Source organism: Suncus etruscus, chromosome 9 (assembly GCF_024139225.1).
Source record: "Suncus etruscus isolate mSunEtr1 chromosome 9, mSunEtr1.pri.cur, whole genome shotgun sequence".
NCBI classification, from domain to species: domain Eukaryota; kingdom Metazoa; phylum Chordata; class Mammalia; order Eulipotyphla; family Soricidae; genus Suncus; species Suncus etruscus.
The window spans coordinates 108,349,219-108,367,161 of NC_064856.1; the positions used below are offsets into that span (position 1 = coordinate 108,349,219).

The 17,943-nt window shown below is 58.6% G+C and overlaps 2 protein-coding genes across 5 annotated transcripts; both read left to right on the top strand.

The window, feature by feature from the left end:
* The first annotated feature begins 379 nt into the window (after positions 1-379).
* On the top strand, positions 380-3,318 carry GPR137 (G protein-coupled receptor 137). Its single transcript, XM_049779715.1, has 7 exons — positions 380-1,269; positions 1,364-1,413; positions 2,092-2,317; positions 2,427-2,576; positions 2,672-2,800; positions 2,886-2,995; positions 3,152-3,318. The coding sequence occupies exons 1-7, from the start codon at positions 913-915 to the stop codon at positions 3,309-3,311; spliced, it is 1,182 nt and encodes a 393-aa protein (XP_049635672.1). The 5' UTR covers positions 380-912; the 3' UTR covers positions 3,312-3,318.
* Positions 3,319-5,953: 2,635 nt separating this feature from the next.
* KCNK4 (potassium two pore domain channel subfamily K member 4) lies at positions 5,954-17,688 on the top strand. Of its 4 annotated transcripts, none has more exons than XM_049779703.1 (6): positions 5,954-6,053; positions 6,243-6,517; positions 12,843-12,966; positions 13,078-13,238; positions 13,388-13,574; positions 17,063-17,688. In XM_049779703.1, the coding sequence occupies exons 2-6, from the start codon at positions 6,329-6,331 to the stop codon at positions 17,671-17,673; spliced, it is 1,272 nt and encodes a 423-aa protein (XP_049635660.1). In that variant the 5' UTR covers positions 5,954-6,053; positions 6,243-6,328; the 3' UTR covers positions 17,674-17,688. The 4 variants fall into 4 exon arrangements, with proteins under 4 accessions (XP_049635660.1, XP_049635663.1, XP_049635662.1 ...); XM_049779706.1 differs by lacking the exon at positions 5,954-6,053 and adding an exon at positions 14,779-14,918 and having other exon boundaries at positions 6,081-6,517; positions 17,063-17,570; XM_049779705.1 differs by lacking the exon at positions 5,954-6,053 and having other exon boundaries at positions 6,081-6,517.
* Positions 17,689-17,943: the final 255 nt, after the last annotated feature.

The window sequence follows — 17,943 nt, forward strand, 5'->3', positions numbered from 1 at the left end:
ACCAGAGGCTGCGGGCTGTGGGCTCCCCAGACAAGACGCGGCAGCGCCGCCGCCCCGCGGGCCTCCGGGCCGCCCCGCGCCTCCCGTCACCCTTGGCGTCCGCCGGCGGCGTAGCGCGCGCCAATTCTCGAAGCGTTGCACGCCGGGAGCGGCGCACGCGGCTGCGGCTGCGGCTGGCTCCGGGGGCGGCGGCTGCGCCATTTGCGTAGCGGACGGCGGCCGCGCAAGCGCAGAAGCGGCAGGGGGCGGAGCCGCGGGAGCCGGGTCCCAGCGACCGAGCCGGCTGGCCCAGCGGTGGGCCCGAGGATACGGCGGCGGCGGCGGTGGCGGCCCCCCCATCCCGGCCCCCCGCGTCCTGGAGAGTCTGGGGGTGGGGAGCCCGACGACCGAAGGCAGAGCTCCCCTGACCCCCACCCGGATTCTTGGAGGGGGAGAGAAAGAGCCCCTCATGATGGGGAGGGGGAGAGCCGGGCGTTGAGCGCCCACCCCGCTGCCCTGAGCCCGGGGAGGGTGGCAGGGGCGCACAGGGGGCACCGGCTGGCTCTCCCCCTCCTGCCCGGACGACTGGGATCGCTTAGGCCAGGGGTAGGGGTCCCCTCTCTCCACCCCTCCTGCCCCCCAAGCTCTGGGCCCGGCCCAGGGCAGCAGAGACACTCCCCACTTGCCACTTTGGCCTAAAAGTCTGCCCCTCCACCGACCCCCTAAGTGAGGGGCCCAGAGACAGGACTGGGGTGTTGGTGGTGGTATCCTGTGCTCCCCAGAAGGGTCAGGGGCCGGCCCCCCCATCTCTGTCCACTTTCTGCAACTCCCACCTCTTCTTCGTATTTATTTCCCTGCCCACTCCCCACACTCCCACCCCCAGCTAGCCCCTCCATCTCTGTCTCCGTTGGGCCGGTGCCCCCCCAATACTGCATGGAGCGGAACCTGTCTGGCCTGGTGCCCGCAGCAGGGCTGGTCCCCGCGCTGCCGCCCGCCGTGACCCTGGGGCTGACTGCGGCCTACACCACCCTGTATGCCCTGCTCTTCTTCTCCGTCTATGCCCAGCTCTGGCTGGTGCTTCTCTACGGGCACAAGCGCCTCAGCTACCAGACCGTGTTCCTGGCCCTGTGTCTGCTCTGGGCCGCCCTGCGCACCACCCTCTTCTCCTTCTACTTCCGAGACACCCCCCGGGCCAACCGCCTGGGCCCCGTGCCCTTCTGGCTTCTCTACTGCTGTCCTGTCTGCCTGCAGTTCTTCACCCTGACGCTCATGAATCTCTACTTTGCCCAGGTAACCAACCGGTGGTCCCCGGGGAGGTGGGGAGGAGTAGGGAATGGCACCCATCCCTCAGGGCCCAAGGAAGGCTCATGTCTCCCCCTGGCAGGTGGTGTTCAAAGCCAAGGCGAAGCGTCGGCCAGAGATGAGCCGAGGCCTGTAAGTCCCGGGGATGTGCGTCAGCTCAGGACTCCCAGTGTTGGGGACAGCTTGGGCAGGCAGGGCATCTGGGCAGGGGTCCTGCAGGCCAGTGGTGGAGACTGGGAGGGCACAGGGCTCCTGTGTCAGCCTGAAGGGAGGGGCAGCTGGAGACTCAAGCCCTGGGCCCCTCAGAGCCAGCTGCACTTTGGGGGACTTGGCCGGCACCTCTAAGCGTTTGGCTGCGTTTCCAAGAAGCATCAGTCGCATCTTCATGCCTTTGCATTCCTCCCGGGAGGATGTCCTCGTCTGCCCTGGACAGACAGAAACTGAGGCCCTGTTATAGGAATGTAGCCCGTTCAGTGGCAGCCCCTTTGGCCTCCTGGGGCCCTGCCTAGGCCCCTCGGTCAAGCAAAAGAGGCAGATTAGAAACTAAGGGTGTTGGGACCAGAGAGATAGCATGGAGGTAGAGCGTTTGCCTTGCATGCAGAAGGATGGTGGTTTGAATCCCGGCATCCCATAGGGTCCCCTGAGCCTGCCAGGAGTGATTTCTGAGCATAGAGCCAGGAGGAACCCCTGAGCGCTGCCGGGTGTGACCCAAAAACCAAAAAAACAAAACAAACAAACAAAAAAAACTAAGGGTGCAGGGAGGACCTGCGGTCCCCTGGCAGCACAGGGACTGATGGTGCCTGGCTGTAGGCTGGCCGTCCGGGGAGCCTTTGTGGGGGCCTCGCTGCTCTTCCTGCTGGTCAACGTACTGTGCGCGGTGCTGTCCCACCGTCGCCGGACCCAACCCTGGGCCCTGCTGCTGGTACGAGTTCTGGTGAGCGACTCCCTCTTCGTCCTGTGCGCGCTCTCACTCGCTGCCTGCCTCTGCCTGGTTGCCCGGCGTGCCCCTTCCACCAGTATCTACCTGGAAGCCAAGGTAGGGGCCCTCCCACCCGGAGTCTTTAAGGAAGGGGCGCCTCAGGGTGGTAGGGGAAGCTGCTGCCTCCCTCCTCTGATGCTCTCCTCCCTGTTGTCAACTGTGCCAGGGAACCAGCGTGTGCCAGGCCGCAGCCATGGGGGGAGCCATGGTCCTGCTCTATGCCAGCCGGGCCTGCTACAACTTGGCAGCGCTGGCCTTGGCCCCCCGGAGCCGGCTGGATGCTTTCGATTACGACTGGTACAACGTGTCTGATCAGGTGGGCCAGCGCCCCTCCGCTCCCACCTAGGTGCCCCCACGCTATGGGTCTCCTGGCTCAGTGGCACAGCCTGGATCTGGCATTTCTCCCTGCAGGCCGACCTGGTGAATGATCTGGGCAACAAGGGCTACCTGGTGTTCGGCCTCATACTCTTCGTGTGGGAGCTGCTGCCCACCACGCTGCTCGTGGGCTTCTTCCGGGTGCACCGGCCCCCACAAGACCTGGTGAGGCTGGGGAGGATGGTGGTGGCCGGTGGGGGCCAGGTTGGGAGGGGGTCAGAGTCTGCATCCGTGTTACCCCCATCCACAGAGCTCCCTCAGCAGGCAGGTGTTCGGCTCCCGCTCCTATTTCTTCGACCGCGCAGGCCACTGCGAGGACCAGAGCAGCTCCTGGGAGCACAGCCGGGGCGAGAGCACTAGGTAGGAACCCCGACTTGTCTTCACTCTGCAGAGGCCTTGAGCAGCAGCTCTCACTTCCTTTCCAGCTCTGGGGTTTGGGGGTACGCCCCTAACCTTCCCTAGCTTGCTTTTATCCCAGTGCTGCTTGCTACCTCTGACCCTTTTCTCCGCCTGCAGCTTATCAGGCAGTTTTGGCTCGGGCAGCTGGTACGGCACCTTGGGTCGAGAGCCCAGCTGGTGCGGGGGCAGCCAGACGCGGACCACACCCCTGCTCTTCTCCCAGGTGCTGGGACCCGGCGGCCACCACCACAGCCTCTACTCCACCCCCCAGACGTGATCCGATCCTGCACACATCCCTTGCCCCCCAAAAAACTCCTCTCCTCTGGCCCCTCACCCCAGCCCCTGTGCCAAGTTCAGCTGCCGCTTCTTGCCCAGGATCCCGGGCGGCCGTGGCCCCCAGCTCCCCACTGGCTCCGTGCCGCTCCTGTCATAGTGGGCTTGTGCAGTCCGGCTGCCTGCCCTGCCTGGCCTCACAATGGGGCCACAGGGCCTCCCTGCGCCATCACTCAATAAAGCGCCAGCCCCCGGCTGTCTGCTCGACTCTCAGTGCTCGCTTCATGGTCAACTGGCTGGCCCTTGTCGGGGGCCATGGACAGGGAAACAGTGGAGCCTCAGTCTGAGTGCTGGGGGGATCAGGAGATCCCTACGCCTACTTCTGCGCCTCCCCACACAGCTTGGAGTTTCCGAGCTCCCCATAAGGCTGTTTCACCAGCATCTCCTGGGGACTCCCGTTCTGGTCAGTGGCGGCTGGTCTCACTGCCATGGAGTGACTGCTGCCCCAACCCAGCCTCATCTGGCGCCTGGTCCTGCTGGGCTTGGATCTGGCCAGGAGTATAGCTCCCTGGTGATTTGGGGAATCCCTGCCCTGCTCCCTGCTGCCCTCTGTGCTGGGAGTCAGAGGGTCTTTTTTGTTGTTGTTTTTTGTTTTGGGGTCACATCCGGCAGCGCTCAGGAGTTATCCCTGGCTAAGAGCTCAGAAGTTGCTCCTGGCAGGCTCAGGGGACCATATGGGATATGGGGATTCATACCACTGTCCTTCTGCATGCAAGGCAAACACACTACCTCCATGCTATCTCTCTGGCCCTGAGTCAGAGGGTCTTATGCCTAGTCCATTGCTGCTCAGACCAACTGGGCACCGAGCCCACCTGGCATCGGGAACCTGAGGGCAGTCTCTAGAGACTGAGAAGCCAGCGGGCAGTAAACAGCCTTCCTGGGTGTGTCGAGTGGGCGTCCGGCTGTTGGGAGCAGCATCCCTAGCCACTTTGGAAGGCTGAAAACAGCACCCCAAGGTGACAGACTGGCACCCATCCTGAAATGGGGCCTCCCAGTGAGCTGGGCCCCTACAGTTAGGAGATGGCCTGACTTAAACACCTTCACCCCCTCCTCGATGGGGGAAAGAGGGCCAGGAGCCGTTGAGACCCTTGTTGGACCCCAGCACCCCCTTGAAGGGCTCAAGAGGAGGGTCTTTGACCATTTGAGGGATCAAAGGGGGTGGTCCCTGAAAGTGGGTCAAGCCAGGGAGGGTGGAGTTCCAGGAAGTGCCTGCTCCTGGCGGCTGGGCATGGGGGAAGGGTGCGGCCCTGGTCCCAGCCTGGAGCAGAGAGGATTCCCGGGTCTGGGGACTACGAGGTGCAGGAGAGGCGCCCTAACGTGCCCTCCTAGGGCTTGGGACCCTGCAAAGCCAGGGCAACTGATACGCCCAGCATCTGACACCCCGCACTGCCCGGTCCGTCTTTGCGCACCGGCCCCGGGCATGAATGATGGGCACCGCAGCGGGCGGCCCGGGCAGCACTGGCACGGTGCGGCCACCCCTCCGGGACTCGGGGTTCGGGGCTGGGGCGTCGCTCGGGGTGGGCACGGGGGCTGGGGGGACCGGGCGGCTGCAGGTAAGGCGCGGCTGGGTGCGGGGCAGCGGCGTTGGCGTTGGCGCGGATGAGGGCGCGGCCGGGAGGGGAGCGCGGTGCGGGAGGGGTTAACCGGGAGGCGTGCGGGGGGCTTCGGCGGCGGGATTGGGGTCCCAGCCCCGGCGGCATCCCGCCCCGCTCCGCCCCTGCCGCCGCCTGCAAGGCCGAGGCCGAACCCGCACCCGGCGAGGAGGCGCGCGGTGCGGTGCGGGTGGGAGCCGGGACCGGCGACAGTGAGTGCGGGGCGGAGCGCGCGGGCGGGTGCGGGCGGGACTCCCGGGCCGGGGGCGCAACCCTCGGCGCCTCCCGAACCATCCGGCCGCCTGCCTGTCACGCTCCGGGGCGTCGGCTTGGAGACCTGCGGGCGAATGGGTGGGGGCGAGCGCGCTGCGGGGCGCCCGGAGGTGGGGTGCGCCCAAGCGTGCGCGCACGTGGGCAGGGACCTTTGGGGTTCCCCTCCCCGGCCCTGGGGTGCAGGGGTGCGGGTGGACGGACAGACAGACAGACGGACGGATGGATGGATGGTGCGCCTGCAGCCGGGGCAGCGAGGCCGGTGGGAGCCGCTGCATCGTGGGCATCGTGGGCACCCTGGGCTTTGTGCGCCCGGGTGTGGGTGCCGCCACATCCAGGGCTGCAAACATCTGTCCCCGGGAGCCTCTCCCCAAGTCCCTTCCCGCACCCCAACGCCTCCGCACCCGCCTCCCTCCACCGGCTGCTCCAGGGCTCCGCGCGTGCTGGGAGCTGGGCTTGCTCTTGGGTTCCTAGAAAGACCCAAAGGTGGGGCGCTAGTTGGGGGGGGGGACACCCTGCCGGCTCCGCCTGGCCCATCGCGGAGCAGCGAGTGAGCCGAGCCACCACGAAGATGCTGCTGCAGCCGCAGTGGACACTCGGGGACCGACCCACCATCCCGGTCCCCGCCCTGCGCCTCCCCCAGGAAGCCGGGTTCCCCAGGCGCCCCACTCCTCCTCGCCCACTCTGCCACTCCCTCCTGGGCAGCCGGGTGCGGCCCCTCCGGCCCCCTCGTGTTTTTCTCTCTCAATCTCTCTCGCCTTCCTTCCTTCCTTCCTTTCCTTCTCTTCGGGACAGGGGCAGGGGCTGAGGCCCCGGCCACGGAGGTAAGGGGGAGCCCCGAGGAAGTGGGGTGTGCGCCCTGGCGTGTCCTAGCACATGTGTTCCAGGAGCGTTTTCTTTTGAGGGGACCCCATCTGTGGGGAGCAGGGATACGCCGGGAGAGGGGGCAAGGGGTGGAGGAGCGGGGTGTCAGGCCAGCTTATTGATCCCAGCATTGCTGCTTGCACCCGCAGTGACCGCAGCGCCCCGCGAGCTCCAGGCTGGGCCTCCCCAGACGGGCGCTGGGAGCGGCCACCACCATCGTGCCCCTGGGCGCAGCATGCGTGGCTCCACGCTGCTAGCGCTGCTGGCCTTGGTGCTGCTGTACCTGGTGGCCGGTGCGCTGGTGTTCCGGGCCCTGGAGCAGCCCCACGAGCTGCAGGCCCAGAAGGAGCTGGGGGAGGTTCGAGACAGGTTCCTGAGGGACCATCCGAGCGTGAGGGAGCAGGACCTGGCGCTCTTCATCAAGGTGCGTGTGGGCCGCCTGCCCGCAGTCTGTCCATCTGCCTATTCACGGGGCTGCAATCTTACCATCCCCTCTGGAGGGCAGGGTCCAGCAGGGCTGAGGGTGGGGTCCAGGTCACAGTGTGTTGAGTTTGGAAACAGATGCAGGACAGGGTGTCTGTCCATTATTGGCAGTGGCTGTCCTCTCCATGGTGACAGCAATGGACTGAAGGCAAGAGTCAGCAAAACAGTGAGGTTTGCACTTCTGTTGCACAGTCTGACTTGTTGGTTTCAGGGTGCCAGGTAGAGTCCAGGGTGCCTCCCGTTAATGTGATTTACAGCTACACCTCCTTGTTTTCTTTTCTTTTCTTTTGTTTTTGTGTCACACCCAAAAAACACTCAAAGGTTACTCCTGGCTCCAAGCTCAGAAATGGCCCCAGGCAGGCACAGGGGACCATGTGGGATGCTGGGATTCGAACCACCGTCCTTCTGCATGAAAGGCAAACACCTTACTTCCATGCTATCTCTCTGGCCCCTGCTACACCTCCTTGTGTCCTGGAGTCCTGAACCCATCCATCTCTGGTGATTCCATAATAGATGTTCCCCTAAGGAATATCAGGCAACCAGGACTCACACAGTCTCCAGGAAAGTGCACAGACACTAGTGATCTTGGGCTCTACCCCTCCCATGCTTGTCCTTGCCACCCCAGCTGCCTGTGTCAACAGCCTACCCACCCTGCTCCGGCCATACCCCTCCAGCGAGGGAGACAGTCAGGGCAGATAGATGGCAGTGGGGGCCTTTGCCCATGGAAGGCATTAGGGGCCACCTGCCCATTGCTCTGGCATGCTTTGCTTTGGCCTTGTCTGACCTCTGTCATGGTCACCACAGGTGCAGCTTTGACACAAATTACAAATCCACCTTCATGGAAGAGAAAAGCCCCCCCACCCCCATGATCCGTTTTTCTTTTTTCCTGGGCAGTGGGTGTCCTAGCAAGACCCAAGGTTCCAGGGCCCAAGGAAGCGGATACAGGGTGGGGCCAGGACACAGGCAGCGGGTACCTTCCCTGCCACTTTGCAGAGCCCAAAGCAAGACTCAGAGACGCCTCCCTGGTCAGACCACAGGCCTGGGGGCAGGGACTGACCCATTTTATCCTCATCATCCCAGTGAAAAAGGAAACCAGAGGCAACTGCTCAAAGGACAGGTGACAGGACTGGGATGGCTTGGGGATGCATGGCAGATATGCTGTGCCCAGGAGGAGGTGACACCTGCAAGAGGGAACAGAGTGGAGAAAGCAAGATCACTCACAGATGTAGCGAGAAGGGAATTTTCCTTTATTTCTGTTCTACCCTCTGTTTTGGTCTGTTTATTTGGATTTTATTTTATTTTATTTTATTTTATTTTTTTGGGTTTTTTTGGGCCACACCCGTTGATGCTCAGGGGTTACTCCTGGCTATGCGCTCAGAAGTTGCTCCTGGCTTGGGGGACCATATGGGACGCCGGGGGATCGAACCGCGGTCCGTCCAAGGCTAGCGCAGGCAAGGCAGGCACCTTACCTCTTGCGCCACTGCCCGGCCCCTTGGATTTTATTTTGCCACACCCAGTGGTGCTCAGAGATTACTCCTAACTCTGGTCTTGGGAGTTACTCTTGGCAATCTCAGGGGATGCTGGGGATTGAACCTGGGTCAATCTCATGCAAGGCAAAAGCCCTCCCCACTGTGCTATCCCTCTGTCCTACGTTGGGCCCTAGACCTGGAGGAGTCACAGGGGCAGCTGAGCAGAGCTGGCTGGCCCCAATACAGGGTGTGTCTTTGCTGGGGGCAAGAGACTGGCAGACTTGGGGAGAGCTGGGGCACAGGCAAGAGCTGGGCACCGGGCAGTGTCTGGCAGAACTTGGATCTGCCAGTTGCCTCCTAAATGGGAGCAGGAATTAGAACAGCTGGGATGGTGAAGGTGTCACTTTACTGGAAAGTGTTATGAAATAAACTTCACTTTGGGCCGGAGAGATAACACAGCGGTAGGGCATTTGCCTTGCACACAGCCGAGCCAGGACAGATGGTGGTTCAAATCCCGGCATCCCATATGGTCCCCAAGCCTGCCAGGAGCGACTTCTGAGCACAGAACCAGGAGTAACACCTGAGCACTGCTGGCTGTGACCCAAATAATAATAATAAAACTTCGCTTTGAATCATACATTTCACTTCTCAGCTTTGTTACAAACAATCCTAAACACTACGAGGATGGGATCAGATCTGAGCTGGAGAGGGAGCTTGGACACAGACGGAGGATAAGGGAGGCCCCGGGTTCGATCCTCACCACTACATGGTCTCTTTGCACTGACTGCTGTATGTAGCCTGAGAGTCAAAAGGTTAGCTCCAATTCCTGTTGGCAGCCCCAGGAAAAAAGGCAGAATGAGGCCTGAGAAGGGGTTTCAGCTATGAGCTGTGAGATTGGACACAGAAGGTTTGGGGGTACATAGCTGGGGAAGAATCATTTGAAGGGGTCTTGCTAAAGGGAACTCCAGGCAGAGAGAAAGAAGAACATAATTTTTGGTTTTGGTCACACTTGGCAGTGCTCAGGGGCTGCTCCGGGTTCTGTGCTCAGCAATGGCATCTCCTGGTGCTCAGGGTAGCGCATAAAGCCAGGGATGGAGCCCAGGCCTCTGGCATGCAAAACTTGCACCCAGCCCTTTGGTTTCTCATCCTGGCACCCCAAAGCTGGTCTTTTTTTTTGGGGGGGGGGTCACACCCGGCATCGCTCAGGGGTTACTCCTGGCTCTATGCTCAGAAATTGCTCCTGGCAGCATGGGGGACCATATGGGGCGCCGGGATTTGAACCAATGACCTCCTGCATGAAAGGCAAATGCCTTACCTCCATGCTATCTCTCCGGCCCCCCCAAAGCTGGTCTTGATCTCTCCCCTTTGTCAGCCCAGGGTCGGCTCCTTTTTTTATTTTCTTTTTGGTTTTTGGCTCACACCCGGCAGTGCTCAGGGGTTACTACACTCATAAATCACTCCTGACAGGCTCGGGGGACCTTATGGGATGCCGGAATTTGAACCATTGTCCTTCTGCATGCAAGGCAAACGCACTACCTCCACGCTATCTCTCTGGCTCTGGGTCAGCCCCTTCTTTTTTTTTTTTTTTTTTGGGCCACACCCTGTGACGCTCAGGGGTTACTCCTGGCTATGCACTCAGAAGTTGCTCCTGGCTTCTTGGGGGACCATATGGGACGCCGGGGGATCGAACCGCGGTCCGTCCTAGGCTAGCGCAGGCAAGGCAGGCACCTTACCTCCAGCGCCACCGCCCGGCCCCCGGGTCAGCCCCTTCTACATCCCTCATGCTAGGCCCTGACTGCTACCTCTTAGGACAGACTCTTATTTTTTTGGTTTTGGGGCTACCCCTGGTAGTTTTCAGGGGTTACTCCTGGCTCTGATTCAGAAATTATTACTCCTTTAGCCAAAGTGATAGCACAGAGGGTAGGGCATTTGTCATGCATGTGGCTAACTTGGGTTCAATCCCTAGCATCCATATGGTCCCCTGAGCCCGCCAGGAGCGTTTCTGAATGCAGAGTCAGAAGTAACTCCTGGGGCCGGTGAGGTGGCGCTAGAGGTAAGGTGTCTGCCTTGCAAGCTCTAGCCAAGGAAGGACCGCGATTCAATCCCCCGGCATCCCCTATGGTCTCCCCAAGTCAGGGGCAATTTCTGAGCACTTAGCCAGGAGTAACTCCTGAGCATCAAATGGGTATGCCCCCCCAAAAAAACAAAACAAAACAAAACAAAAAAAGAAGTAACTCCTGAGTGCTGCTGGTTGTGCTGCCCCCCCAAAAAAATTACTCTTGGAAGACTCCAAGGACCATATGGGATGCCAGAGACTGAAACTGGGGGTTGCTGTGTGTACAAGACGGACACCCTAGCCACTGTGCTTCAGCTCCAGGGCAGGCATTCTTCTCAATATACCCCCCAAACCCTGATCTGAGCAAAAGGGATGAGCCCAAGGCACCCCCAAGTTTATTGAACATCTACAGTATTGAGCTTTAACAGGCCACTCAGAACCTTCCACGTTTGGCTGCAAAATGTAGAGGGACTGAACAGGGTGCTCATTTTCTCACAGCATACAGTCCCCAGAACCCAAAGCCAGAATTACTTCTGGATGTGGGTGTGGCCCCCAAACCTCAAAGAACAGATAAAATGTTTTGGCAGAGATATGCCTCCCTGGAGTGGAGGGAAGGCCCTTACTTTCCACTAGGCTTTTTTTTGTCTCTCTGGGTTTTGTTGTTTTTTTTTTTTCTACACCTGGTGGTGCTCAGGTTACTCCTGGCTCTGCCCTCAGAGATCACTTCTGGCTGTGCTCAGGGGACCATTTGGGGTGCTAGGATTTAAACTCAGGATGGCCACTCTACTCCAGTAGTGCAAGGCAAGTACTGTACGCCAGCTCTCACAAAATTTTTTTTTTTTTTTTTTTTTGGTTTTTGGGCCACACCCTGTGACGCTCAGGGATTACTCCTAGCTATGCGCTCAGAAGTTGCTCCTGGCTTCTTGGGGGACCATATGGGACGCCGGGGGATCGAACCGCGGTTCGTCCTAGGCTAGCGCAGGCAAGGCAGGCACCTTACCTCCAGCGCCACCGCCCGGCCCCTAAATTTTTTTCTTAAGGCAAATGACTCCAAATCCCCGGGTGTGGCCCAAAAACCAAAAAAAAATAAATAAAAATAAAAAAATAAAGGGCCGGGTGGTGGCGCTAAAGGTAAGGTGCCTGCCTTGCCTGCGCTAACCTTGGACGGACCGCGGTTCGATCCCCCGGTGTCCCATATGGTCCCCCAAGCCAGGAGCAACTTCGGAGCACATAGCCAGGAGTAACCCCTGAGCGTTACCGGGTGTGGCCCAAAAACCAAAAAAAAAAAAAAAAATGACTCCAAATCCACTTTCAGATGAGCGGGGAGACAGGACTGGTTGTGTTGATGAACAGAGGGAGGCATTTGCGGGGGCTGTGCTCTGCCCGCTTTGTGTGAGGACTTAAAATTTCCCAATGGGCCCAAAAACCAAAAAAAAAAAAAGAAAAAAAAAAAAAAAGGGCCCGGAGAGATAGCACAGCGGTTTTTGCCTTGCAAGCAGCTGATCCAGGACCAAAGGTGGTTGGTTCGAATCCCGGTGTCCCATATGGTCCCCCGTGCCTGCCAGGAGCTATTTCTGAGCAGACAGCCAGGAGTAACCCCTGAGCACTGCCGGGTGTGGCCCAAAAACCAAAAAAAAAAAAAAAAATTTCCCAATGGAGGGGCTGGAGAGATAGCATGGAGGTAAGGAGTTTGCCTTGCATGCAGAAGGACAGTGGTTCGAATCCTGGCATCCCATATGGTCCCCCGAGTCTGCCAGGAGCGATTTCAGAGCTCGGAGTCAGGAGTAACCCCTGAACACTGCTGAGTGTGATCCCAAAACAAGAACAAAACAAAACAAAAAATTTCCCAGTGGAGGGGGAGCGGGCGGAGAGATAGCACAGCAGTAGGGCATTAGCCTTGCATGCAGCCAACGTGTGATGGACCCTGGTTGGTTCAAATCCCGGCATCCCATATGGTTCCTTGAGCCTGCCAGGAGCAACTTCTGAGCGCAGAGCCAGGAATAACTCCTGAGTGCCACAGGTGTAAACCTCCCCCCCCCCATTTTTTTTCCAAAAGGGGCTCAAGAGCTAGTTCAGGGGGAAAGTACTTGCCTTACATGCAATTGAGTCCAGTTTGATCCCTGGTCCCGCACCTAGTAACCCACAAACACCACCAGGAGTGATTCTTAGGCACTGCTAGGTATGGTCCCAAACCCCAAAACAAGATCGAACCAAACAAACCAAAACATGATTTTCGCAATAGCCCTCCAACTCGCACTTCTTTTTTTTTTTGGGGGGGGGGCACACCCGGCAGTGCTCAGGGGTTACTTCTGGCTGTCTACTCAGAAATAGCTCCTGGCAGGCACCGGGGACCATATGGGACACCAGGATTCGAACCAACCACCTTTGGTCCTGGATCGGCTGCTTGCAAGGCAAAAGCCACTGTGCTATCTCTCCGGGCCCCAACGCGCACTTCTTTCAGGATGCCGGTTTCCTGATTTGTTTCTGGCTTTCATCCACTTCACTCTCACACTTAGAAATAAGCCAAGAAGGAGCCTAAGCCTAAGGCCACAGCACAGCAATACTAGAATCCCAGCTGGCACCCCCCCAGATACGGATGCCAGTTGGGGGTTCACAGGCTCCTCCAGACAGTGGCAAAGAGCAGAAACCTGCATACGGGGGGAACCTGAGAGAAGGGTTGGGAGGCGCAGCCAGGACGGAGGGGAGGCCTGAGCTTCCTCCTTCTGCGCCTTGTCCTGCAGGAGGTGGCCGATGCCTTGGGAGGGGGTGCGGACCCCGAAATCAACTCAACCAATAACAACAACTACTCAGCCTGGAACTTGGGCAGCGCCTTCTTTTTCTCGGGCACCATCATCACCACCATTGGTGGGGGCGTGTGGAGGGGAGCAGGGGATAGGGTGGAGGCTGGTTTGGGGGGATCTTAGTGGGTGGCCACACCGGGCAGCCCCAAGACCTCTGCCTGGTCCCTCTGCTCAGGCTATGGGAATGCAGCCCTGCGCACAGATGCCGGGCGTGTCTTCTGTATCTGCTATGCACTGGTGGGGATCCCTCTGTTTGGGATCCTCCTGGCGGGAGTCGGGGACCGGCTCGGCTCCTCCCTGCGCCGCGGTATTGGCCACATTGAAGCCATCTTAATGGTGAGCTGCATGTCCAGCTGCATGTCCTCGGTATGCCCCTCCTAAGTCCCTGAGCCAGCAGGTGTGAGGAGGGGTGCAGGGGGAGAGGAGGAGGAATGGGAGGAGGGTCTTGGGGTCTCCCCCATCCTCCCTATTGCCTCTCCCCACAGAAGTGGCATGTTCCTCCTGGGCTGGTCCGAGTTCTCTCTGCGCTCCTCTTCCTGCTGGTTGGCTGCCTGCTCTTTGTCCTGGCTCCCACCTTTGTCTTCTGTCACATGGAGGGCTGGAGCGAGCTGGAAGCCCTATACTTTGTCATCGTGACTCTCACCACGGTGGGCTTCGGGGACTATGTGGCCGGTAAGGCCACTTTCTCTTTTTTTTTTTATTTTGTTTTTGGGCCACACCCAGCAGTGCTCAGGGATTACTCCTGGCTCTGCATCCAGGAATCCTTCTTGTTTGGGGGGAACATATGGAATTCCAGGGATCGAACCCAGGTTGGCTGCGTGCAAGACAAAGACCCTCCCCACTGTGCGATGGCTCCAGCGGTACCTACCTTTCTTGCTGCTTTTCCTCGCCCATTCTGTTCCTGCTCTCTCCCTTCCCTTCCGTGCCACACTTGGTTTTTCTCATGCGATGCCACGTGGGATGCAGGCGCTTGGTCGAAGCTCCCCACCCCTGTTGCTGCTCATAGAAGGATACCCTCCTGGCATGCAAGCTGCAAGTTTGCACTCACTCTAACCCTCAGATTCACCCCTGCATTCCTGGCCCCTCCTTGCATGTGCTCACTCACCCATCCAGCAGGTGCCTGTCTCAGGCTACTCCATGTTTCTGTGCCTACTTTCACCCCTTTGCCAGGGAGAAAGTAGATCCTTGTTTGTTTGTTAGTTTTTGTGCCACACCTGGTAATGCTCAGGGGTCTCTCCTGGCTCTGCGCTCAGGAATCATTCCTGGCAGTGCTTGGGTGACCATATGGGATATCAAGAATAGAACCCTGGTCAGCTACATGCAAGGAAAATGCCCTCCCTGCTGTGCTATCGCTCTGGCCCCAGCCCAGACTTTTTAAAGGCTCTGCTATTTCTGAGAGGCTGAGAGAGAGAGAGAGACAAACATACAGACAGACACAGAGAGACAGAGACAGGTAGAAAAACAGGTAGGGCAGGCATTTGCTGACCTGGGTTCTAGACCTGACATATCCCGTATGGTTCCCTGAGCTACGAGGCATAACTCCTGAATGCAGAGCCAGGAGTTACCCCTGAGCACCACCAAGTGTGGCCCAAAATCAAAAGTAAACATAAATAAGCAGGGGCCAGAGTGATAGCACAGGGTAGGACCTTTGTCTTGCATGCAGCTGACCCAGGACGGACGGGGTTTGATCCCTGGCGTCCCATATGGTCCCCCGAGCCAGGAGCGATTTCTGAGTGCATAGCCAGGAGTATCCCCTGAGTGTCACTGGGTGTGGCCCCAAAACCAAAAATAAATAAGCAAAATAAAATAGAGTCTGGGCAGACGATGCCCACTTGGCCTGTGACCAGCTCGTCTGTCCTCCCTGGTGGCGTTGCAGGCGCCAACCCCAACCAGAAGTACGCCTTCTACCAGCCGCTGGTGTGGTTCTGGATCCTCCTCGGCCTGGCCTACTTCGCCTCGGTGCTCACCACCATTGGGAACTGGCTGCGAGTCGTGTCCCGCCGCACCCGGGCAGAGGTAGGAGGTGCTGGTGCCCAGGCGGGTGCCAGGGCAGAGCAGCCTGGCCCCTGGCAGAGGTCGGGCCAATGTGTGCTGAACCTGGGCAAAGGGGTTGGCTGAGATCATGTGTCAAGTCTTTGCTCTTGAGGATAAGGTTTAGGTGCCCAGAATGATAGCACCAAAAGCTGGACTATATGCTGTGTACATGGAGTTTTTGTTTTGTTTTGTTTTGTTTTTTTATTTTTGGGTTATACCCGCAGTGCTCAGGGATTACTCCTGGCTCTGCACTCAGAAATCACTCCTGGCAGGCTCGGGGACCATATGGGATGCCGGGGGATTGAACAACACCCTCTGTCCTGGCTTGACCGCGTGCAAGGCAAACACCTCACTGCTGTGCTATCTCTCCAGCCTTGGAGTTTTTGTTTTTGTTATTGTTTTTGTTTGGGGTCACAGCCAGCGAGGCTCAGGGATTACTCCTGACTCTATGCTCAAGAATCACTCCTGAGAGATTCAGGGAACCATATGGGATGCTGGGGATCGAACCCAAGTCAGACCCATGCAAGGCAAACACCCTCCCTTCCTGTACTATTTCTCTGACTCCTGCATGTGGGTTTGTTTTGTTTTGAGGTTGGGGGGCTGGGGAATGATGCCAGATGGTACTGAGGACCAGATGGGGTGTCGGAGATCAACAGGGATTGGCTGCCTACAAGGCAAATGTCATTTTTTTGGGTCACATCTGGTGGTGCTCAGGATTCATTCGTGGCTTTGTGCCCAGGGAATCATCTAGGATACCATCTAGGAAGCTGGGTTGGTTACATTCCAGCAAGTGCCCTACCCACTGTGCTGTCTCTCCAGCTCTACGCAAGGAAAAATGCATTAACCTCTGTACTGAATTTCCTTGGTGAGCCCAGGGATTAACCCCTGGCACCTCATGAAGTCCCTGAGCACCACAGGGGCGGAGTCACAATGCCACTAGGAGTTGTTCCGAACACTAGTAAGAGTGACCCCAAAATATTTTTGTTTGTCTTGGTTTTATTGGTGTTTTTTTTGTTTTTGTTTTTGGTTTTTCGGTCACACCCGGCAGCGCTCAAGGGTTACTCCTGGCTTTACGCTCAGAAATCGTTCCTGGCAGGCTTGGGGAAACACATGGGATGCCGGGATTCGAACCACCGTCCTTCTGCATGCAAGGCAAATGCCCTACATCTATGCTACCTCTCCCGCTCTGTTTGTCTTTTTTTTTTTTTTTTTTTTTTTGGTTTTTGGGCCACACCCGGTAACACTCAGGGGTTACTCCTGGCTATGCGCTCAGAAGTTGCTCCTGGCTTGGGGGACCATATGGGACACCGGGGGATCGAACTGTGGTCCGTCCAAGGCTAGCGCAGGCAAGGCAGGCACCTTACCTCTTGCGCCACCGCCCGGCCCCTTTTTTTTTTTTTTTTTAATGTAAGGAAACCCAGTTAAGTATGAATATCAGGAAAATAGCTCAGAATGTTTTAGTACCATCTCTCATCTGTTCCATGGATATGCTGCTCCAGACATCTTTAATTTTTGGTCATTTGAGGTTCACTAACTAGATCATTTCTATGCGGTTACCCTGCTTGGCTGAGAAGCCCAAAGGTTTGGGGCCAGAGAGATAGCACGCAGGGGTCCTCAAACTTTTTAAACAGGGGCCCAGTTCACTGTCCCTCAGACCATTGGAGGGTCTGACTATAGTAAAAACAAAAGTTATGAACGAATTCTTATGCACACTGCATAGATCTTATTTTGCAATGAAGAAACAAAACAGAGACAAATACAGTGTGTGGCCCGCGGGCCATAGTTTGAGGACCACTGGCACAGTGCTAGGTAGGGTGTTTGCCTTGCATGCTGCTGACCCGGGTTCAATCTCCAGCATCCCATATGGTCCCCCGAGCCTGCCAGGAGCGATTTCTGAGCGCAGAGCCAGGAGTGATCCCTTGAGCACCACCGGGTGTGACTCAAAATAAAATTTAAAAAAAGCCCAAAGATTTGGGGTGTGAGAGAGGAGCGCATGAAACTGGGGAAAGCCTGCATGGAACTGGGGTGAAGGTCAGTGCTGAGCTGCAGAGGAACCCTGGGGAGGGTTGTTATCCTCCTCGGACCCAGTAGACAGTGCTCCCCTCCATCCCCCCCAACCTCTACAGATGGGGGGTCTCACGGCGCAGGCGGCCAGCTGGACTGGCACCGTCACGGCACGAGTGACCCAACGAGGGGGACCCTTGGCACCGCCGGCAGCGGAGAAGGGGCTACCTCCGCTGCTGCCCCCGCCGCCGCTGCGTCCCATTGGGGAACCCCGAACCCCGGAACCCCCCAAGAGGGTCCCATCGCCCTCCCCGCCCACCGCCTCGGCGCTAGACTACCCCAGCGAGAACTTGGCCTTCATCGACGAGTCGTCGGACACGCAGAGCGAGCGCAATTGCGCGCTGGCCCGTGCGCCCCGAGGTCGCCGCCGGCCCCCCAATGCGCCCAGGAAGCCCGCCCGGCTGCGGGGTTCAGGGCGCCCAAGGGACAAGGGCGAGGGCGGCGTGTAAAGGTGGGGACCCCCACCCCACCGACCCCCCCCCAGTCCCACTCCCAGGGTGGCTGCTGCCTCCAGCGCGCCCTCCCTCCCCAGCATGCTCCTTGGACCAAAGAACCCGCTTCTCCGCCTGGATTGGGGGCGCCCCCCCAAACCACCAGGCTTTCCTTTTGCGGGGGGGCTCCCAGGCCTGCGCCTCACCTCTCACAGCTGTGCCTCAAAGTCCTTGTTAAATAAACCTGCAGTGTGCACCTCCAAGTGGCTACGTCGGGCCCCCCACTGGGTGGTGCTGGGGAAGAAGGGGTACAGGGCAGGCCTCCTCGGGTACCCCCCCAAGCCTCACCCCCAACCCACTGCAGACAGCCTTTCCTTGCAGCCCCCTTGCAACGGACCAGGCACTTTTTTGGGGGTGCACTTGAGGCTTGCATTGATAATAGGGTCAGGCTTAAAGATCAAGCAGTCTTGGAAGTGGTGGGTGGGAATGGGGGTCCTGGGCTCGAGACCGCC